The 23327-nt window shown below is 38.5% G+C and overlaps 2 protein-coding genes across 8 annotated transcripts in view; one reads left to right on the top strand and one right to left on the bottom strand.

The window, feature by feature from the left end:
• Tcf12 (transcription factor 12) overlaps positions 1-23327 on the top strand; it is a 289912-nt gene that overhangs the window by 99783 nt on the left and 166802 nt on the right. For 4 of the 7 annotated variants that reach the window (XM_076576641.1, XM_076576640.1, XM_076576639.1 and 1 more), the window contains one exon: positions 21040-21142. In XM_076576641.1, coding sequence (XP_076432756.1) covers positions 21040-21142 — 103 coding nt within the window. Of the gene's footprint in view, positions 1-3067; positions 3130-7539; positions 7559-21039; positions 21143-23327 lie in introns of those variants that run through there. The other 3 variants (XM_076576642.1, XM_042281230.2, XM_076576643.1) reach the window with 2 other exon arrangements.
• Positions 16945-19480, bottom strand: LOC143274162 (NACHT, LRR and PYD domains-containing protein 2-like). Its single transcript, XM_076575599.1, is given in 2 exon segments — positions 16945-18547; positions 18550-19480. Coding segments are annotated over 2 exon segments (2409 nt in total). The 3' UTR covers positions 16945-17069.

The raw sequence follows: 23327 nt of genomic DNA, 5'->3' as shown, positions 1-23327 counted from the left end.
GACAGTAGTCTAACAGAGTCTCTTGGGGAGAAAGCAGGAATACAAGGGTAAAAAGATTTTGGAGTTGCTGGTATTGCAAAGTTTGTTTATAAAGCCATAGATTGTATAATTTGGATAAAAGGCAGAAAAAAAGCTACTCAACTAAAGGAAGACTATAGTTTCCACAAACTGTGAAACTAAAACCAGTCTGTAAAGTTATCTGGATGAAGTTGATGTTATTTTCTCTCAAAGCATCTACAGTGTTTATGCCAGATGTGGCTAAAGGGAACTTTAATTTTTCTTTGGGCTCTCTCCATTCTTAGCTGGCATTTAGTATCTTTTCATTCATGTAGGAGAGCTTGGCTGAGAGCCACTTAGTAGACAGTGAGCTAGATATGGGATAATAGAGCCTTGGATATCTTTGTGTTCTGTCTGTACAAAATACACAGAGGTCATTTTGACCTCACCAAGGGGTTATACTGGCTGGAGTTTTGGATTGACCTGGTTAGGTTTACATGTCACAGCAGAAGCCTTAGTAGTTGCTGATAGAGCAGATAGACCCTGCTTCTTCTCCCACTGGAAATACAGTTTTATGAAGAAACCCCATTGTAAATAAGAATATTAATACAATCTGTTCCTCCATATTGGGAATTGAACCCAGGGCCACACACATACTAGGTAAGTATTCCAGCATTGAGCTATATCCCAGCCTCTTATTTTCAAAATTATTATTTTGGAGCTGGAGAGACAGCTCAGTGGTTAAAAACACTGGCTGCTGATTCAGGGACCTGAGTTCAGTTCTCAGCAGCCATATCAGATGGCTCAAAAGCGCCTATAACTTGAGCGCCAGGTGATCTCACAGTCTTTCCTGATGTCTGAGGGTACCTATACATGTGGCATATACTCAGGCGGACAGATGAACTTTTTCTTTCTTTTCTTTTCTTTTCTTTTCTTTTCTTTTCTTTTCTTTTCTTTTCTTTTCTTTTCTTTTCTTTTCTTTTCTTTTCTCTTCTCTTCTCTTCTCTTCTCTTCTCTTCTCTTCTCTTCTCTTCTCTTCTCTTCTCTTCTCTTCTCTTCTCTTTTCTTTTTTTTTTTTTAATTTATTTTGAGGTAGAACCTTTCTAAGTTGCCCATTCTGGCCTTGTATCTGCTATATAGCCCAAAGTAAGTCTCACCTTCCTGAGTAGTTGGTATTGTAGGCCTGTACTATTAAGCCTCACTTAGTTTTCTTGCCTTTAAGGAATTTTCTGTCATGGCCCCCACTTTGAATATTCTGCATTTGGTAAATACATCAAGTTTTTGAAATGCTAGAGGTGAATAAATGCATATTTTAGAGTTCAGGAAGTATGCTTAGAAATATGCCATATTTGCCTAAATAGTTATATTTTTAAACTTTTCTAAAAATTTATTTTACATACCAACCACAGTTTTCCCTCCCCCCTCTCCTCCCATCCCTTCCCCACCTCCTTTCTAACCCCCTTACCCCAAATCCACCCCTCAGAAAAGATAAGCCCTCCCATGGGAGTAAACAACATGCCATATCTAGTTGAGGCAGGAGTAAGCTCCTCCTTCCTGCATCAAGGCTATATGAGGCATCCCACCATAGGGAGTAGGTTCTAGAAAGCCAGCTCATGAGCCAGGGACAGATCCTGGTCCCACATGCAGAGGGCCTAGGCCTAGGTCAGTCCCATGCAGGCTCCCTAGCTGTTGGTCTAGAGTCTGTGAGCTCCCATGAGCTCAGGTCAGCTTTCTCTGTGGATTTCCCCATCCTGATCTTGACCCTCCTGGCTCATATAATTCCTCCTCCAACTCGTGAGCACGTCTCCCGGAGCTAGGCCCAATGCTTGGCTGTGGATCTCTGCATCTGCATCCATCAGTTACTGGATAAAGGTTCTGTGATGACAATTAGGGTAGTCATCGATCTGATTACAGGAGAAGGCCAGTTCAGGCACCCTCTCCACTATTTGTAGGAATCTTAGCTGGGGTTATCTTGTGGATTCCTGGGATTTCCCCCCACCCCAGCATCAGATTTCTCCCTAATCCCGAAATGGCCCCCTCTATCAAGATGTCTCTTTCGTTGTTCTCCCTCTCTGTTCCTACCCGTAGGATTTGCTGAAGGAGGCAGAGGCAGGAGGATCATTTTAAAAATTTTTTTAACTCTTTTAGGCGGTAAGATTGGAGGAATAATTAGGTAGTAAATAATTTTACTTCCAAAATAATTTTATTGCTCACTCTAAATATTTGTCACTTATAATAATATCATTGGCCAGGAAAGATATAATTGAAGAGGAAGTGTTAACTAGGCTGAACAAGCATTTGTATGAATAGAATAAAAAGAGAAGCAACTTTGTTGTAATCTGTCTTTATTTAGTAGGTGAGTAGTATGAAATAAGAGGGGTAACTTTTCACTAGGGAAAATGAGTCTATGCTTTTGGGAATAAACTCAGTTACAAATAGACTTATATATAGGGACTTGCACAGTACTTCGCAAGGACTGATTTATTGTGGTGCGAAAGATGGGTCCAATGTGAAATACTGACAAGAAATGGGGTGATCTGGGATAATTAACTACATAGATCTGCTTAGGGTGAAATCACACTTGGGTTCGGGCAATAGAAGCCAGACTGCAGAGTCATGGAAAGAGAAGACATTTCACTAAATGTGGTTGTCCTTGTGGGACAGCTGAGAGGACTAGGTGGCGGGAAAAGCGAATCTTACAGACTTTTCCTCCCACAGAATGGCAACTCTGAAATTCAATTCTCTGTAGTTTTTAGAATGTGACAAGTTTGGTTTTGTTGGGTTAAACAACTACCTGATTGTTTGAATTTTAAAAAACCTTTTTGTGTGAATGAAAAGCTAGAAATAGCTTTTCTTTCTAGTGCCCGTTTTTCAGGTTCAGATAGCAAAGCTTAGTGTTACTATCTTTCCCATAGCACAGAAGATGTATTCTCTAAACTGTTTATTATTTGTTCTTTTAATTTTTTGAGGGGGGAAAGGTATAGATTTTATGGCGAGTAGAAAGTTCAAATGCACTAATTAGAAAGGACACACAAATTTTGAAATAGTATTTTATGCCTCTTGATCTCAGGTACAAAACAGGACATGAAGCAGTTAAATAGCAAAGCAAGACAGAAAGGACAGAGAATTAAAGTAAGTGTTTTCTATGTATTGCATCTATGTTCCCATTGATCTCTGTTTTGTTATGTAACTGCTCCTTCAGTGCGTTCTAGATGGGTGAAAAGATGTATTTTAAGGTTAGGTTTAAATGAGTCCATAGAGTAGTTGTTGTGACTCTTGGTGCCATTCAGGGCAGCATCTGCCTAAACTGAATCTGTTCTTCCTTAAGAGAAGGTGGATTATGAGATGTAAGCATTAAAATCTCTGCCAGCACATATGTAAGGCGAAAGAAATCATATAGACTTAAATTGCCTATTGTTCTGTTTTAAGACAGCCACATTTTCTCTTTTTTTTCAGTCTGTTAATTCTTAGAGCAAACCTGTTGAGACTTCAAGTCTGTATGCCTGTACAGTCCTTATCAGGACAGATTGACCTTTACAGTTCCCTATTAGGTTTTTCAGACTTAACAGCTAATCAGTGGGTGACTGAGGTCTAGCCCAGTAAACAGTAGTATAGATCTGCTAGCTACTAGACCGGCTACTGGACATGTGTTCAGTCTTCCAAAACACCTACTTACCAAAAGTTACCAGGTAGTGCTCAAATATATTTAATTTTTAGTCTTTGATATCCCTTTTTATAACTGTTGAGCTGAATCTTGATAGTCTCTTTAGTATTTCCTGAGTTTAGAGATCTCTTATTTATGAAAATACACTATAGGATAGATTCAGCTGAACAAATTTTTATAACTAACTAGCTTACTTTTATTAATAGCTGTTAGAGTTCCCATTTATCACAATACAATTTACAGATTTAACTTTTATGTGTGACTGCTTTGATCTTCAGACTATTCAACCAAGAAGCCATTTTTAAGATTCTTTTCATTGTGGAGATTCGGACATTAAAGTTTTCAGAAAGTCTAGGAGTGGTAACCAGGCTGATGACTAGCTGGCCCCTTTACTGTGTTGAGTTGTCAGAGTGTGCAAGAATCCTTAAAAACCCTTCCCATTCTTAGCATCTAGGACTTTAAGGAAGAGAACTCCAGAAAATTTAAGGCTATAATACCATCAGCATTCATTATTTTTTCCCCCTTGTTTCATTTTACACCCGTGTGTGTGTGTGTGTGTGTGTGTGTGTGTGTGTGTGTGTGTGTGTGTGTGTCTGTGTGTGTCTGTGTTTGTGTGTCTGTGTGTAGGACAGTTGAGGGGAGTTGGTTCTGTTCTTCCACTGTGTGGGTCCTGAGTGTGTAACTCGGGTCATCAGGCTTAGTGGCAAGCACCTTTACTTACTAACCCATATTACCAACCTCATCATTTTTTATTTATAAAATTTTATTTAATATGTTGTAAAAAAATGAGCTGTAGCACCAGACAGACAACTTAAACAAACTTATTTCTGATCTTTTTTTTAAAATTACACTCATCACTCATGATATTCATTACTCACACTCATGATATTAATCACATTTGTGGTATTCATAGATTACATTCGCAGTATTCATTCAATTATATAAATATATATATATATATAAAATTCTGGTCTTTTAATCTCCTCTCTGGAAAGAGATTTTTTTTTCCTAATTGATAATTAAATAGAGGAAGTTTTATTATAGGTAGACTGATTTGAAATCTGTTAATGTTTGTTCCTCTTTTTATATCTAGTTCCATGAGAAGTTACATATCCATTCTGATACAAAATCCTGTTAGGAACTCTAAAACTCTGGCTGTTCCCTTAGAAAGGCAGCTATTTTGAATTCCTGGAGTATGTCCCAGACAAGATGGTGGGCTGTTGTGTTTTTTAAATGTCCAACAAGCAATCCTGTAAATCATGAAAAATAAATTATTTTTGAATTACTGAAAGTAGGAAAAGTTTATTGTGTTACAGTTCTTGGTATTTGGAGATTATTGAGGAGAAAATGGTGTAATCTAGTTCTTAGATTCTACATGCTTATAACAGAATGTAGATTTGTACATTCTAAGAAAAGAAGCCCTATTTTTTCAAATCTATTTGAAATACATGCATCCTTTGCAAAGTAAGAATCCAAAAGGAGATTTTGAATGCCAGAGGGCTTAGGTTTATCGTTTTGTTTTCCTCTTGTGACATACTTATGCTGTCCCATATTCTACTGGTAAAATGTTCTCCTTCAACACAGTAAACTGATACACCGGCTTCTCTGTTGTCGAGTGAAACCATTATTTTAGTGTATGCACATAACATTCAGCTTTCTGACTCTAACAAAAATAAAGGAGCAAAAATGTATTTGGGTCCATGATTTCTTGATGGGAACTGGGACAAGATATAGTGCCCAAGGGCACTTCCCAAGGACCCACTCCTTTTACCTGGGTCCTACCTCTTTGGTGTCTACCTCAGCAAACAATGAGCACATTAGTCCAGTCTTTTCTCTAAAGGCCCTCCTTTGAACAAGGCTTATGTCCAGCCTCTGGGAGGCACTTCAGACTTTTACCACAACATACTATGATAAGTGTGGTGCTTTGTACAGAGAACAGAATATATTCTTAGTTTGTAGAAGGCTATTTTATGATCAAGCAATAAAAGAACAGCTGCCCTGGTGGGTGAAGAATGTGTGAAGTATGTATGTCAGTCATTAGGTGATTTCATCATGCAAACATCAAAGAGTTCCTTACACAAACTTCTTTCTGTACCTTGGTTTACTAGCAGATCTTCAGGGCAGTAATGCTTGGCTCTGTCCTCCCTTATAAGGATAAGACCTTCCTCTGGGTCTCTCCTGAGGACCTGCCAAAGGCTTTTACTGAGAAGGAACCATGCTGCAGGGTGTCTTGTGTGATCCATTCTTTTCATCACAGACTTGCCTATAAGTAGACAATACAACATGGGCATTTTCTTGGTAATGCCTGTAGCTCTTTAGGGATGGAGCCTTGTCAGAATTCCCCCATTGATGATTGGGATGTCAACTTGGGATTGTCACTGTGTAAGACTTGTTTAGGTGACTATATTGATACACTTTCATGGTTGCTACTCTGTCATAAACAGAAGACACTTATCTTGTACCAGATGTTCTGGTCCTCAGGCTCTTCGGATTTCCACCTCCTCAGATAATCCCTGAGCCTTAGTTATATGAGTTGTATTGAAGATGTATAGTTAGGAATGGAAGCCCCACAGTAAGTTTTTTGCATTTTGACCAGTTGTGAGTATTGCTGCAAAAAGAAGCATCTTTGATGAGGTGTGTAAGCTACATGCAATCGCCGTCTTAGCAGTGGGAGAACTTTTGATGGGTATATGTCTTTAACTTTTTTTTGTTTGTTTGTTTGTTTTTGTTTTTCAAAACAGGGTTTCTCTGTGTAGCTTGCACCTTTCCTGGAACTCGTTTTGGAGACCAGGCTGGCCTTGAACTCACAGGTCTTTAACTTTTCAGAAATATTTTATAGTTTTCAATAAACAAATCTTGCTCATTTTCTGTTTAGTTTAACAACTGAATATTTAAAAAATTTTTGCTGCTAGTTATAAAACTTTATTTTCTTTTATATTTATTCATTCACTCATTCATTCATTTATTTACTCATTCATTCACTCATTTATTTATTTTGTTTTGTTTTTCGAGACAGGGTTTCTCTGTGCAGTTTTGGTGCCTGTCCTGGATCTCACTCTGTAGACCAGGCTGGCCTTGAACTCATAGAGATCTGCCTGACTCTGCCTTCCAAGTTCTGGGATTAAAGGCATGCGCCGCCGCCACCCAGCACAACTTCATTTTCTGATTCATGTCTAATATATAAAACTGCAGTTGGTTTTTGTATATTGACAGTGTATCCTGCAACCTTGCTAGATTCATTTACTACTGTAGTATCTTTTTGTACGTTCTGGAAAATTTTCCGTTTGGACAGCATTTCATTCATGACTTGTTTGACTAAGGAAGTTCCTATGTTTTATTAATTCAGTGAAAATATTTAACAAATGTGAGTATTGGAGTTTTTTTCTGCTCCTGTTCTGATGGTCTTTCATCACAGTATGTTTCTATGGGTATAACGATTACCTTTGTTTTCTAATGTTAAAGTAACCCTGTACTTGTAGGCAGACAGCATTGGCTGTTATGGAGTGTCATTTTTATATTTATGTATTCAGTTTGTTACAGTGTGCAGGTGGTCATGCTTAAGAAATTGTGATCTCTGAGAGGTTTTACTTTTTCTTTTTGCATTGTCTTGGTCAAAATTAGGTAACACAATAATGCTAGCCTTAGGTGGAGAATTACTTATTTATATATCTGTAAGAGTTTATGTAGAATTGATAATTTTTTTTTAGTTTTGATATAATTACTACCAAAGATAATCTGCACCTTAATAATTCTCTTTCAGATGATTTTTTTTTTAAACATATTTATTTTGTATGTGGTGTGGAGGTCAGTGGACAACTTGTGGGCTTTGTGGATCAAACTCAGATCATCAGTCTTGATCAAGCATCTTGACCTAACTAAGCAATCTTGCCAACCCTGGTATGATTTTAATTAAATTTGTCTATATATAAAAGGCTACTCAAGTATTTTTTTTTTACTTTTTAATGTTTACTATTTATTTATTAATTAAATAGTATGCCTACTGGAACAGTGATTTTTCTGTCATGACAGTGCTTGGCAGAGGGTGAGAACTCACTTTTAAATAGCCTACTGTGAGGAATCCTGAGTATGCTTTCAGCTAAGACACATGTCACCTCAAAAATCTACATTAATTAATTAATTAATTAAATTTGCGAATAAAAGGCTACTCAAGTATGTTTTTTTTTTTCTTTTTTTTTTCCATCACAGGCAATTTATTTTGTTCTATTCATTCACAGTTAATACAGAAAATACTTGGAAACATTTCCATATAATATTTGACACAGAAATCATCAAATAGAAGTATACAATGTTGACAGGAAGCAGTATATTTATAATTTATAACCCCAAATGTATTTATAAATTAGAAATGGAAAGATGTACAAATGAAATTATGAAGGTTCACCAAAGTCATTTAATCTGTCAGTTTCTCCTTCATTTTTATGTCTTAATAATATTTTATTGTATGAATAAGCCACATTTTATTTCTCTCCAGTATTTGATAGCTATTTGAGTTGTTTTAACTTTTTTACTATTAGCAACACACTGCTGTAAACCTTCATGTACATGTTTCATAGGTACACATTTTCAGTAGTTTGAGGTTATATTCCTAAGGGTAGAATTGTTGAGTAACAGAGTAACAATATTTTGCATTTTGACCAACCACCAGACTGTTTTGCCAAAGTGGCACACCATTTTACAATCTCACCAAATCCTTGTTTTTAAGGCACTGATTTTTGTACAAAAGCATTCAATCATTCTGTCAGACCAAACCAGGAAAAGTAAGCTATAGTTCAGAGCTGTTCTATTCCATTTACTATGCAAAGCCAATCTTGGCGTTTGCAACTCTCAGCCCTTTTGAGTATTCTTGCAGTGTTCACCTTTTCCTCCACCACTTTTTTTTCTTCTTTTTTTCTGGTTTATTTCTATCTATTACAAATGTATAAAAAATCCTCTATCAACACTGCTGATAGCAGCAGAACCTTGAGAAATATACCTTTGGTTTGCCTCAGAAAAGGAACACATATTGTACTGTAAAGTTTATAAAATTGGCGCAAAACATTGTGGTAATGTTACAATACCAGTTTTAAGAGTTCAGTGACTAATAGGGAGCCGATGGGATACATGCAGAACTGTGAAAGCGATCTCACTTAGCCAGCTGTACACGTAGACTGTAAATCTACATTCAGATCATTTCTGAACTAAGACTATCATCTCAGTTTATCTGTTGAGGTCAACCAGGAAACCCTAGAATATACCTTGATTTTTGCAAAAGAACAAAATAGGGGGATGGGTTTCTTCAGCATTTCAGTCCACGAGTAACAGTATCCTAACAGGCAAAGTGTTCTCTCGCTGTCAACATAGAATGAACTGCTGCTGGAGGTCAACTTGGGCTTTAATTTGCATTAGCACTTACATGCATAGTAGTCCAAGTTGTTGACCTCATGACTTTAAAAAGTAACTCTAAAAAAGTAAAATGGCCCTTCTTGAAAGACTAAAGAAAGACATCCAGCCACAGTTGTAAAAAGTCTCATCAAAACAATATACCCTTTTATGAATTACGCCTCAATTAAAAAAAAAAAGTAGCCCCAAATAAGAAGCAGCTCTGAAAAAGAAAATATAACTTAAGATATTTGAAAAAACAAGGTGAATACAGGTTCAAAAGTAATTAAGATATATTTTCTTAAGGCTATCTAGAATTAGGCTTTAAAGAATTCTACCATTTCAAGTTTACCACTAGTTACTAGATACCTATTTACAAACAAGATGTTCACCTTTTTTGTTCCTTTATCAAGAGAAAAATCTACCTTCAGACTATGAGGGTGGTGATGGGGAGGGACTAGAAAACAAGATTCAAACAATCCCATGCAAATATCACATTTTTCAAATGGAAGAACTCCAAACTGCACTAAAAGTTCCAATTACTAAGACACTTTCCATTGAAATGATTTAAGTACAACTACGTGGCACCAAGGTTTAGGCCTAATATAGGCCTGACAACCAAGTCCTTGTTTTCTGGAAGAAAGGCCTCAAAAGTCCCACTCAATTCCATATAACAATACTTCAAAGATCAATTAGGTTTTCCTTTCCTTAATATTTTTTTGACTTCTAATCCTAAAGACTAGATTAAAACTTAGCTCATTTCCCAGAAGGCATTGCTTCCCTTTGCTCTATGAAAGAGTCCACCAAGACCTCTTCCTCAAAACCATCTAGCCCCCAACCTCCAGCCTTTGCTTGTGATGCATCTTTCTCAACATCCTGAAAAGGTAATGTAGGTAAAATATGCTCATAAACATTAAAACTAGTTGTTAGAAAGACGTAACTAGCTTTATAATTTAAGTTTTAAAGCATAAATACTTGCAGCTTAATCTGCACTGACAGTGATTGTTGAAGCCTAGAATTCAACATTTACAAATTCTCATTCACACACACAAAACACACTATTTTATCACACAACTTGTGTCTTGAGAGAATCTTCTGCTTTTTAAATCTTTGGCCTCCCAGTCAATCCCAAATTCAACCAACTTTTCTGAGTTCTGGTAGTTACCTGGACCACTGAGGCATTGCCACAAGACTTCTTTTCTTTTGAAACATCCTTTTTCTCTAGATATTAGGATAGCTACACCAGCTTGTTTCTTCTGCGGTGTATGTTGGTGTGGGATTATCTATTGCTTGATTTTTCATGGATGTGTTTAGCTTCTTTAGGTTGAATTTTCCCTTCTAGTGCTTTCTGTAGGGCTGAGTTTGTAGACAGGTATTGATTAAATCTGGTTTTATCCTGGAATATTTTGTTTACTCCGCCTATGGTGATTAAGAGTTTTGCTGGGTATAATAGTCTGGGCTGGCATCCGTGGTGTCTTAGTGTCTGCATGAGATTTGTCCATGATCTTCTAGCTTTCATAGTCTCTATTGAGTAGTCTGGTGTTATTCTGATGGGTTTACCTTTATATGTTACTTGGTCTTTTTCCTTTGCGGCTCTTAATATTTTTTCTTTGTTCTGTGTGTTTAGTGTTTTGATTATTATGTGGCGAGGGGACTTTTTTTTTTGGATCCAGCCTATTCGGTGTTCTGTAAGCTTCTTGTATCTTCATATGTATTTCTTTCTTTAGGTTAGGAAAGTTTTCTTCTATAATTTTGTTGAATATATTTTCTGTGCCTTTGAGTTGGTATTCTTCTCCTTCTTCTATCCCTATTATTCTTAGGTTTGGTCTTTTCATGGTGTCCCAAATTTCCTGGACGTTTTGTGTTATGACTTTTTTGTCTTTAGTGTTTTCTTTGACTGACAATCTATTTTCTCTATCATGTCTTCAGTGTCAGAGATTCTCTGTTCCATCTCTTGCAATCGGTTGGTTATGCTCATTTCTGTAGTTCCTGTTCGATTTGTCAGGATTTCTATTTCCAGCATTCCCTCAGCATGTGTTTTCTTTATTGTCTCAAATTCATTTTTCAGATCTTGGAATGTTTCTTTCATCTGTTTAATTGCTTTTTCTTGGCTTGATTTGATTTCTTCCCATTTTTTGTTCGTTTTTTCTTCCATTTCTTTAAGGGAGTTTTTAATTTCCTCTCTAATGGAGTTTTTCATTTCTTCTTTAAGGGAAGTTTTTATTTCCTGTTTAAGAGAGTTTTTCATTTCCTCTTTAAGGAAAGTTTTTATTTCCTCTTTAAGGTAGTTTTTCATTTCCTCTTTAAGGCAAGTTTTTATTTCCTCATTGAGGGAATGTTTTATTTCTTCTTTAAGGGCCTCTATCATCTTCTTAAAGTCATTTTTAGGGTTGATCTCTTCTGTTTCTTCTGTCATGGTATGTTTAGGTCTTGCAGGTGTAGAATCACTAGGTTCTGATGTTGCCATATAGGTCTTTATGTTGTTGCCTGTATTTTTGCACTGGCGTCTACTCATCTCTTCCTCTGTGCGGTGCAGGTGGTGTCTGTGTCTGAGAGTGCCTCTCTTGTTCTAATTTTTAGTCTTGGTTTAGTAGGGGTTCTTGGTTAAATTGGTGCTATTGGGCTGTTTCTTCAGGGACAGCTGATTTCAGTCGGTGAATTATATATTTATGATTCTCGTGATCTGGTTTTGTGACTGGGTAGCGCCTTCTTCTGTGTTCCCAGGTCACGTTTTGTTCATTTGTCAACTCCTCAGCTGATCTTGTTTCTTCAGACTTCAAACTGTAGGCATCTGAATCCTCTCCCAGATGGGTTTCAGCTGAGCAGGGTAGTCTCACCAACACCTCCAAGATGTTGGGTTTCACAGGATCAGCAGTTGGGCCCTGGGTTGTCCCCAGACGGAGTGTCCAGACTCGCCCTGGTTCCGACCCACGGAGACAGCCTCTTCCCCAGGTGCTGGGGCCAGGGGCGTCCCCGTTCCAAGCTTTGTCCACCCCTCTCCGTCCCCGGGCCTGTCCACCCCCGCGGCCCACCACCACAGGCCCACCTGCGTCCACCCGTCTCCACCGCTGGGCCTGTATGTCCCTCTCAGCCGCCGCCGGGTCCATCTACCTCCTCAAGTATGTTTTTAAAACAAGATTAGTTGACTCGGATAACTTAAGAAATGCGCCATGTGTCGGTTTCATCTAAGTTGCATTTGCACATACTTTTTCTTTTCTTTTCTTTTCTTTTCTTTTCTTTTCTTTTCTTTTCTTTTCTTTTCTTTTCTTTTCTTTTCTTTTCTTTTCTTTTTTCTTTTCTTTTCCTTTCTTTTCTTTTCTTCCCCTTCCCCCCTTCTTCCCTTTCTCTCTCTCTCTCTCTCTCTCTCTCTCTCTCTCTCTCTCTCTCTCCCTCCCTCCCTCCCTCCCTCCCTCCCTCCCTCCCTCCCTCCCTCCCTCCCTCCCTCCCTTCCTCCCCCTCTCTCTTTTTCTCCTTTCCTTCCCCTTCCCCTTTCCTTCCTTCTTTGATTTTACAAAATAGTCATACTTCTTTCTTACCTTCTTAGTATTTGAGCTAGTTGTCTCTTACTGTGTTAAATGACCCCAAACTTAGTAGTTTAAAACAATGCCTTTATTTCTAATAGTTTCTGTAGTTTTGAAATCTGGTATAGTTTGGCCTCTTCCTTGGCTTCAGTGTCTCTTGTCAGGCTGTAGGTAAGGTGTCAGGACAGGGGTTTCATGTGAAGGGTTTGTTGTACAAGGATCTGGTGTGAAGATGTGGGAAGTTTTGTTTTGTTTTGTTTGTATGAAGAGTTTCTGGGTGCTAAGATATTCCGATATCCTGAGAGTAACATACCCAGTGGAAACGATCCTGCATTAACATGTTTACTACCCCTTTACCAGATTTCTAAAGGTTTATTTTTTCTTTTTTCATAACTGTAGCTGCAGTTTCTCTCCACCTTCTGCCAAGCCCAGGCAGTCCTGCAGCCCACTTATAAAATAAACACACAGACTCTTATATTATTTAAACTATTTGGCCTAATGACTCAGGCTTCTAGCTATCTAGTTCTTACATTTTAAATTAACCCATTTCTATAAATCTATACCTTGCCACATGGCTCGTGGCTTACCAGTATCTTACATGTTGCTACTCATGGGCACAGCTGGCAGCGTCTCCTGACTCAGCCTTCCTGTTCCCAGAATTCTCTTCTCTGTTTGTCCCGCCTGTACTTCCTACCTGGCTACTGGCCAATCAACATTTTATTTATACAGAGCAATATCCACAGCAAGTAACATTAAGTAATATGCCGTCCCATTAACTGACTGAATATATGTAATCCCTTAAAAGCTAGGTGAAAGGTAGCACTCAATAAAAATTAGCTGTTATGACATGGTACTGCCAGAGCTATGCTTGAGTTTTCTAACTATCAATATGCTTCATTCGATGCCTTCCTCTACCTGCCTGGAAGTTCGTTCTGCCTTGATGCTCTCATTTGAAGCTGTGCTAACATTTGGTCATCTGTGCTATTTATGTTTTTGCACAGGAAGTTTAATTTGAAATTTGGCAGGGTGACTGTCCTCAATTTAAAATTTACTGATCCTGCTATCCTACCTCTTGTGCTAAAAGAAATTTAGTACAAGACCTTGTTGACTGTGATGTAGCATGGTTTATATTTCCTGGAAAAGTGTGTGTGAGTGTGAGTGTGAGTGTGTGTGTGTGTGTGTGTGTGTGTGTGTGCGTGTGTGTGTGTGTGTGTTTCTTTTCCAAACTGTGATCTGTTTGAACACAAGGATTGCTTTATTTATCTTGTAGCCTAGACTAGCAGAGTGTTTAATATGTTATAGGTAGTAACACACACACATGTATTATGTGCATATATTCCACATCTTCTTTTAATTTCATTAGTAAATAGATTAACATGACCTAATAAGACAGATAAAATATACAAGAGCTTGGGGATAGGTAAAAAGAAAATGAGAGGATAGGTCAAGAGAAGGGAAGACAAGATTTACAAGTGTTGGCAAGCATTTATGTTGACATTTGGGATAGAGGTTGGCAGTGCACATAAAAAAACTAAAAACAGACAGGCAGAAAAAGAGAGAACGCACTTGTTCTTTTTAATATTGAGAACTGCCTTATTGATCTCATATATATGAGTCTCTTGTCAGGCTGTAGGTAAGGTGTCAGGACAGGGGTTTCATGTGAAGGGTTTGTTGTACAAGGATCTGGTGTGAAGATGTGGGAAGTTTTGTTTTGTTTTGTTTGTATGAAGAGTTTCTGGGTGCTAAGATATTCCGATATCCTGAGAGTAACATACCCAGTGGAAACGATCCTGCATTAACATGTTTACTACTCCTTTACCAGATTTCTAAAGGTTTTTTTTTCTTTTTTCATAACTGGAGCTGCAGAGTTTCTCTCTGCATATATATATATGTACATACATACACACACACACACACACACACACACACACACACACACACACACACACATATATAGTGTATATTTCAGTTTGTGCTGTATTAGCTTTAATGTTAAGGAGGTACACTTTCCAGTTTCTTAAGAAGTACATAAAAATAAAAAAAATCGTATTACTATGAGCTGTTGAATATCAAAGGAAGGCTGGCCTATTTTGTTCTGAAAACTTTGTATTATGTGCAAATGGAGTTAACCATTCATTTTTCTAACTTCTGAATTTTTCATTGAGACATAATAAACAGTAAGGCAGACCAGTTTGGACGAAATGCCTGATTTAGAGAATACTTTTTAAAGGACACAATTACCATTTTACTTGCACTTTAAATCATACATTCATTATTCACCCCCTTCCCCAACAAGGTTTCTCCGTGTAGTTTTGGTGCCTGTCCTGGATCTCACTCTGTAGTCCAGGCTGGCCTCGAACTCACAGAGATCCACCTGGCTCTGCCTCCCGAGTTCTGGGATTAAAGGTTTGAGCCACCTCTGCCCGGCTCATTATTCATTTCATGTAATGCCCTTAAACTTGTTGAACTAAGCAGAATGCACATGTGTATACAGGTTATCATTTTCTTCTGGTAGTTGATTAGGTTACACTTTCTGTTTTTGTACTAGATATAATTGCTTTTGTGTGTTTTGATACTTGCTGAACTGTCTTTCCAGCCCCACACAATACTTTTTAAAATTAACAGAGGGAGGGAGGGATGGAGGAATGTGCAAGTACATGAGGATGTGGCGAGAGGTGGACATGGGTGTTCAGCTCTATCACTGTGTGCCCTGGTACCTTTTGACAGGCTTGCTCACTGAACCTGGAGCTAGGCTGGTGGCCAGCCAGCTCCAGGGATCTTCCTGTCCTCTCTCTGCATGGTACTGAAGTTACAGATATGCCCAGCTATATTTGGCTTTGTTTATATATGAATGCTGAGAACTCAGTCATGTCCTCCCACTCCCACCCTCCCAGGGTTTCTCTGTGCAGCCCTGGCTGTCCTGCAACTCACTCTGTGGACCAGGCTGGCCTCCAACTCAGAGATCCACCTGATTCTGCCTCCTGAATACTGAGATTAGTTAGCCATCACTGCCTGGCTCAGGTTCTCATTTTTAAACAGCATGTGTTCTTAGCTACTGAGCCATCTCTCCCCAGCCCCATAAAAATTAAGATTTAAAAATCTTGCTAAAAGGTGATAAGCACATACCTGTAAATGTCCCAACCATGCAGACTGAGATAGGAAAAGTAAGACTTTGTTGATTGTTGATTGATTGGTAGTATAGATATATCAACTGATGGATCTTGACTACTAGGGATTAGATATAAAAATTTTTAAGTGATTTTGTGTGGTTTAAATTAGTTAATATGGAAGCAGCTTTGATTGATTGTTTCAGGTCTGTTTTCTTATTGCAGCAAAGGCTAACATTCCTAAGTTCTTGCAACATAAAGTGAGCATAGAGTAGGAAGTGAATCTTTTTTTTTTTTTTTTTGGTTTTTCGAGACAGTGTTTCTCTGTGTAGCTTTGCGCCTTTCCTGGGATGCACTTGGTAGCCCAGGCTGGCCTCAAACTCACAGAGATCAGCCTGCCTCTGCCTCCCGAGTGCTGGGATTAAAGGCATGCGCCACCACCGCCTGGCAGGAAGTGAATCTTATAGAATATATTTTATTGGGGCTGGAGAGATGGCTCAGTGGTTAAGAGCACTGGCTGTTCTAGAGGACTCAGGTTCAATTCCCAGCACCCACATGGCAGCTCACAACTGTCTGTAACTCCAGTTCCAGGGGATCTGACACCTTCACACCAGTGCACATAAAATAAAGTTTATAAAAAAATGAATATATTTTATTTATTGAAGGTGTGCTACTCACTGTTTACTTTAAAATATATAGGTTAATTCAGACATTTAAAATATTTTAGTTGATATGAATTTTTAACTGGAATTCTTAGTTTTCATACACCTCATTTTTATTCATCTGTTATATGAATAATGTGGCTAAAATTAGCCTGTTTTTTTTTTTTAAGAGTAGTACTGTTTTATGAGGCTCAACAGATTTCAGTGAGTATATAGGCTGTAATGCCTTGTTTTTCCACTGTGCCTAAGAATGGCAGGGAGAAGGGTTGGTAGAAAGAATACTGAGGCATATTAGATTGTGGTATGTCAGTTAGTACTTGAACAGTGTTAGTTTTAGAATAAAGCAAACTCCAAGGAATGACTTGTGAAGGCCATCCTATTTTGTACATCTCTTTGGGTATGACAGATTGGACTATGATTGTGGTCACTGGAGTACATTCTTATAGGTATTACCATGTTGTAAATGTTACTTGAAAACTTCTTGTCAGTCACATCTGTATCACCAAATCTTTTTTTTTCCTTTTTTTTATACTTAATTTTTTCAAATGCTTTCACCTTTATTTCTCAATAAACCCGTGATATAAACATTTCACATGTAACATTGTTCAGTGACTTGTGTGGAATAAAGGATAAAGACATTTAGCCCAGCTACCAACAGATCAGAGAGGGTGACCAGAAGGCCTTCATCCACACCTTCAAGGCCCATTACTCATTTGGAGGGTAGAGACACTGGGTGGCCTCAAAAGATGAAATGAGGCAAAGAAGATCCCTTTCTCTTAGGATCTGATCGGTCATTGTTAATGGTCAATTGTGGATGGCTCTTTTTCATTTCTTGGATCAGCTTCTGGATACTCGGGTTAGCGTCATCAAATTTCAACCTTAGTGTTTGAAGGGGGCAGACGTTATGTTTCAAGTGTTCACAGAATGTCTTGACTGCATCAGCTCCCAAGTTGTTCTGAGACAGGTCGAGAGTGTTCAGGCTCTTGTTGTTTCTGAGAATCTCAGAAGAGTCTTTGCAGTTGTTTGGAGGCATGGAGCATCCATACAGCCACAGACTTTTCAAGTTACTCTGGGGTTCCTTCAATGCTTCACACAGAAACCTTGTACCTGGGGTTCTGATACAATTCTGCCCCAGATCCAAGTGCTCTAGACTCAATGCCTGGCTGAGCATCTTTGAGAGATGGCGGCAACCTTCGCTGGTGATGTTACAGGACCACAGTACCAGGGTCTGTAGTTTACACTCGGGATAGCTTAAGCTTTCACACAGGACTTTCACTCCATTATCTCCAAGAATGTTCTTGGCCAGATTGAGGTGTGTCAGAGCCTGGCTGACCATCAAAATGGAAGAGATGTCCTTGCAACAGGCTTCAGTGAGGCGACAGTTCTCCAACGACACCCTCTGCAGTGTGCTGTTCGGTTGCTTCCAAGTCTTACACATCAGCCTGGCACCCTTGTCCAAGAGTTCATTGTCGGTGAGGTCCAGACATGTTAGGGATTGTCTGACTTTGATGGCCTGGAAGAAGTCATCCCATTTCTGAATACCGGTAGGATAAGAACACAGACCGAGAAACTTAATGTTGCGTGCTGGATGTTTCATAACTTCACACAGCGAGGGAAGAATGGTGCTCAGGTTGTCACCTTTCAGGGTCAGATGTGAGAGGGTTTCATAACCATTAAAAATGAGGCACAATTTCTTGTATGCATTGGCTGGGGAAATGTTTTTGAGGAGCACTTTCTGGAGATGGTAGGGAGCAGAGGACAGTTTGTCACACAGAATCTCCAGTGAGGATCTGCTGAAGAAGCTCTTGCCGATATTCAGAAAGACCAGTTTCTCATTTGAATTAAACAAGTCACAAAAGTCTGTCCAGAAAGCTAGCAGGTGTTGGTTGTCTTGAGACCTTTGATACTGAGCTGTCGACTCCAAAACAGCATCATTTTCTGGGAAGATCCCCTTTGCCACTTGTAGGGACACTGTTTGCAGATTTTGAGAATTCTTGAGGCAAAATGAAGCATTTATGAGGTCCGTGCTGGTTTTCAAATCTAAGGAGATTTCCTCAAAGAGGGCCATGACTTCCTTCACAAGCTCCTTATCTTGAGATTCATAGAGACAAGACAAAATCTGTTGTCGATCTATCAGTAATGGGAAGGGTTTATTTTCCCCCGACTTATACTCCAGGAGTTTCCTCTTGACCCTAATTGATATTTGGAAGTCAAAAAAGTCCCCAACTTTTGAAGTTGATTCTCATTCAAGAGTCCAAATACAAATAGTAGCACTCCTGACAGGTTGGGGTTCTTTAATCTTGTTTCCCTAGAAACCAATTTCTGCATACTGTATTTAGAGACATGTTTATCTTCTTTCTCAAGTTCTTCAACAAATATGAAGGCAGCCATGAGCTGCTGGACACTGAGGTGGTAGAAGCTGAAGCAGTTGCTCTCCTTCTGATCAATGACATTCCTGCAATCAAGAAGATGCATTATATTCGGGTTCACGTCTAATCTCAACAAGTCTTCTTCACAGATCACAGGCAGCTGTTCCAACAGAGTATCAGCAGCCAGGATACACACTTTCCTGAACGTGCTCTGGACTTGTGTTTTCAAACAGCTTTGGTAGGTTTCTGGTGAGAGGACACTGAAGAGGTAGTTCAGGAACATAGAGGTATGGGTCTGGCACCTCAGAGCAAGGTCTTCCCTCTTCCTCATTCCTTGGTCCAGACAGACGCAGAATATTGAACATGCAGAAGGAAGTGAGGCCATGGGGAAGAGAGCCGCATTGCCTCTCAGTGCATTTAAAGCTCTTAGTGCCATTACATCATCGCTCTCCACCGTGTCTTCACCGCCCTGCTCAGCAGTGGTTGCAACAGAGGCCATGGCCTGCTGGGCGGTGTCATCACCAGGCTCCCAAATGCCACATACCCTGTTGATATACTTCAAATCTTTAAAGAACATTTGAAAGTATTCCTGCCTCTCCCATTCCGAGAAGCCCCGAATGTCTACAAGGAGGGGCTGATCTATCATAAGGTGGATTTGCTGTAACGCCTGTGTTCGCGTGGTCACCAGCAGTGTGGCATGGGGGGCCATCTTCCTCTGCAGCAAACTGCTCAGCAGGACAACTGCAGGCTTCTCTGTGTTCCAGTCCCCCACAGATGTCATGCATCAGCACTTCGGCTGGGAATTTCAGCTCATCAAAACCATCCACCACAAACAAGAAGTTTTCTCCCATGGCTAGGGACTTCATCACATACTTTCTCCACGAGGGTTTTTCCATGGTGAGGAGCTGTACAAAAGTGCAAGGTCTCGTTTCATTAATCACCCCGCAGTTGTATCACCAAATCTGTAGTAGACAAAAATGAAACCCATTCAGTTTTGAGTTTGCACTCCCAGAAGATTGAAACTGAACAGTGACGTAAGTTGTATATGCATCTATAAGCAGCTGTAATGATTCAACAGTTACTTAGCCCTTGGAATCTAGCCTATTGGTTGAATTAATAGCTCTTTCCACAGAGATAGTGAAATCTGTTTCTGCTCCTTGAACGTCTTCTTGACTATAGAGTGCACCCTGAAGAATGATAAATGTTCAGTGATAGAGCTCCAGGAGATGCTCAGTGGTCTAGTAAGGCAGGACAGGCTCTGTCTTTTTTGGTTACTCTTGAGTTTTCATAATCTTGCTGTCATATTTTAAGTTATCAGAGGGCTGGCTATCACCTGAAGGTTTAAAAATTAACTAAAAACACTCTGGTTTTGGAAGCAGTGTTGTGTTGTGTATGGGAGCCTGAGAACCAGAGCAGTTCTAACCCACTGGGTCTTTTGTAGTTTCCTCTGTTCCACCCTTGCTATTAAGAAAATGTATTAGAATGTAAGAGAAATATAATAGCTACTGTGAAATATTCTTAGATTATTTCATGGTGTTTATAATTTCCTTTTCAGACTTACGGATTTAATGAGCTAGTTTATTGTTTTCCTTTTTTTATATTGCCCAGATTCCATAAGAATAGATCTTATCATATTAATTTTGTTCTGTATTTGTTTTACATTTAAGAATGAATCTATTTCCAGTTTACTGATTGTGAATAATTTAAAGTATTTTAGGTACAGCTTGTAATTGCCTGGTTCTTTGTAAGAATGGTTAACTAAGGAGGAATAGATGGAGATAAACATTTTCTAATGCATTATAGCTTGTTTTTGTTTTTTTCTCATTCTTTTTAATAATGTGTAGAACTGTCCTTTTGGATGCAATGGGAACATGTCCAAAGGTCTTTCCTTTTGCATGATTCGAGGTCTTAGAGATAAATGATTTTATTGATGGTCTATAGAATGTTTATAGCCTTTCTTTTCACTGGAAACATTGAGAACTTTGCAAACAGTGGGCTGTTTATGTTTACTTTAAAAAACTCACTTTCCTTTAATCCTCTATTAAAAAGTAAAGAATTTTTTAAAAGGTAAACTTGTTTATTGATTCAATTTTATGAGGGGATGGTATTGGGTAGTGGTTAGCACATGAAGGTCAGAGAATGATGTGCAGTAGTCAATTTTTGTTTTCTATGATGTGGGTCGCAGAGATTGAATTTGGGCCATTAAGCTTGGAGGCAAGTGCTACTCAGTGCTTTGAATGACAAATAAGGAGCTCAGTTAGGAAACCCTGTGTAAACCTGTGCATTAATAATTAAGTGTTACTGTACTCTCTTTAATATTCTGGTCTTTTCTCCCCTTAGGGTTTCACAGACAGCCCTCATTACAGTGACCACTTGAATGACAGTCGATTAGGAGCCCATGAAGGCTTGTCCCCAACACCTTTCATGAATTCAAACCTGATAGGTAAGTTTTTGACTGTGTTAAGTGTCTATGTTCAGAGACCCTATTACCATGTCCTATATAAATACATAAAGGAAAGCTCCCTCGTTGCTAGAGGAATACAAGTTTTCCTTGTTTATTCCAGCTCAGGGAACTCACATCTGGAAATCAGGTCTTTCCTTTGAGCACTGCTAAGAATATATAAAGGGAAGTCGCTGTGTTCTGTTAGTTGAGGCCATGTTTCTGTGATGTCATATATTGCAGTTTTCTGGGCCAGTGAAGCATTCTTTCAAGGGAACTTGTGGTTTACCATTTGTCTTATTAGGTATATTTAGGGAGTAATAAAAAATTATGACAGAACAGTGACTTTGACAAATTTAACTTACATTGGATTATTTTTCTTTGGATACTATTTGATAAAAACTTTATTTCATTTATATAGGGTCTGTTTAAGCACTTGGGTTCTTATTAAGTTTGTCTGCAAGTGAAGTGAAATTTGAAGGATGTGACTTCTCACCTACACCTGATCTTTATGTTTTATCACCCCTCTTGTTGATCATTCTCTCTGTCTCTCCCTGTCCCATGCAGAACACTCTCCCTTTTATGTGTTTTTCTTAAGTGATAATTTGAAGTTGTTCAGTCTGAAATAAGCCCGGCAATCGTGTTTTATGCCTGCCAAACCTCCTGGTTTGGATACCACTCCTTTTTAAAAAGGCAGTATTTAGTCTTCTTACAAAATCTGTTTGAAAAGAATCTATGCCTTGTAACATCATATTTTTTGTTCTTGTTTATGCTGTAGCTGAACACTTTCTAAAGGCTTTATGTAATCGCTTGTATTAACTGTCATTGGCATCAGATAAATATACACGGTTTGTGTGATTGACATTGATTTCACCACTCTACCTCTAAAGGGTTAGTTACATTGTGATCTTAGAATTGACCTTTTGAGTCACAACCATGTTGATCTAAGTAGATTACTCCAGTTACATTGTGATCTTAGAATTGACCTTTTGAGTCACAGCCATGTTAATCTAAGTAGATTACCCCATCCAAAGTCCTGGTGGTCTACAGATGCTTTGTAAGGGATCTTGCTGTGTGCAGTCTTTGTTTTCTCTTCTTCTCTAGTTTTGAGGAGTGAGAGTCTGATATTCTAGTGTGGATTTTGCCTATGGCAACTGACAATCTAAAGCCAGAATCATTGAGTGTGACACAAGACCTGTATAAGCAGTAAAACGTGTGCTGAAAACCACTGGCTTTCAACATATGTGCAAATAAAGGTTATGCTGGTAAGTGGGTTACTCCAGGTAAAACCCATAACTACATTTAAAATAAAACAATAATTTCATCGACGAAAATTTCTACATTCTAGTTTTAATTTTCTGTTGAGTCTTCCATCAAGGTAAAATGTTATTCAGTTTAGAAATTGCTTTTGTATTTTAACTTTTCCCTCAAGCAGAATTTATTTATACTGTGTGTAACAGGGCAAATGAAAGTTGACGTTAACTGAGGCTGTCACTCTGAACTATAAGAATTCATGACCCCTCTAGAATGTATATCCTTACCTTCAGCCTTGCTCATGGAGATAATGTGCATCCAGTGGAATTGCATCTTTAGCGCAGTTTTGGGCCAAGGTAAATGTTAAAATTATGGGAACTAAATTAAGTCTCTAGGAGATATGTATTCCAGTCATTTCTGAGCAGCTGTTAACTAAAAATATTCCTATAATTCAGTTTGAGGTTCTATTTCCTCATTTGGGGCCTTTACAAACATATATTTATTGGGTTTTTTTTTTTTTTTCAGTTTTTGGAGAATTACTGGAATACCTTTAAAGGTTATCCCTACTCTGTAAAATCTACATCTAAAGTAAATTTATAAGTAAGATTTATGAGCATACTGTTTTCTTCACTGTTTATGGGGAAAAAAAAATCTCATTCATCTGAACTTCCAAGTGTAGTGAGTCCAGTACAATTGTACAGATCATGTGTCGTCCACTATTTTAACTGCTTAATTTTAAAGTATTCTTTTACATTTAAAGGGGAAGGGGAGAAATACTCGTTCGGTCATTAATTAGGTAGATAATATTCACAGTTAAAGGGGAAGGGGAGAAATAATCCTGCAGTCATTAATTAGGTAGGTATATTCAAAAAGGATCTGCCAGCCATTGGCTGTGTCTGATTTACCCCTCTTTACTTTTTTTTCAGTGAAATGA

This window comes from Peromyscus maniculatus, chromosome 7, assembly GCF_049852395.1.
Source record: "Peromyscus maniculatus bairdii isolate BWxNUB_F1_BW_parent chromosome 7, HU_Pman_BW_mat_3.1, whole genome shotgun sequence".
In the NCBI taxonomy this organism is placed as follows: domain Eukaryota; kingdom Metazoa; phylum Chordata; class Mammalia; order Rodentia; family Cricetidae; genus Peromyscus; species Peromyscus maniculatus.
The sequence above is the reverse complement of the archived record's forward strand: the minus strand, read 5'-3'. Positions and strand labels throughout refer to the sequence as shown.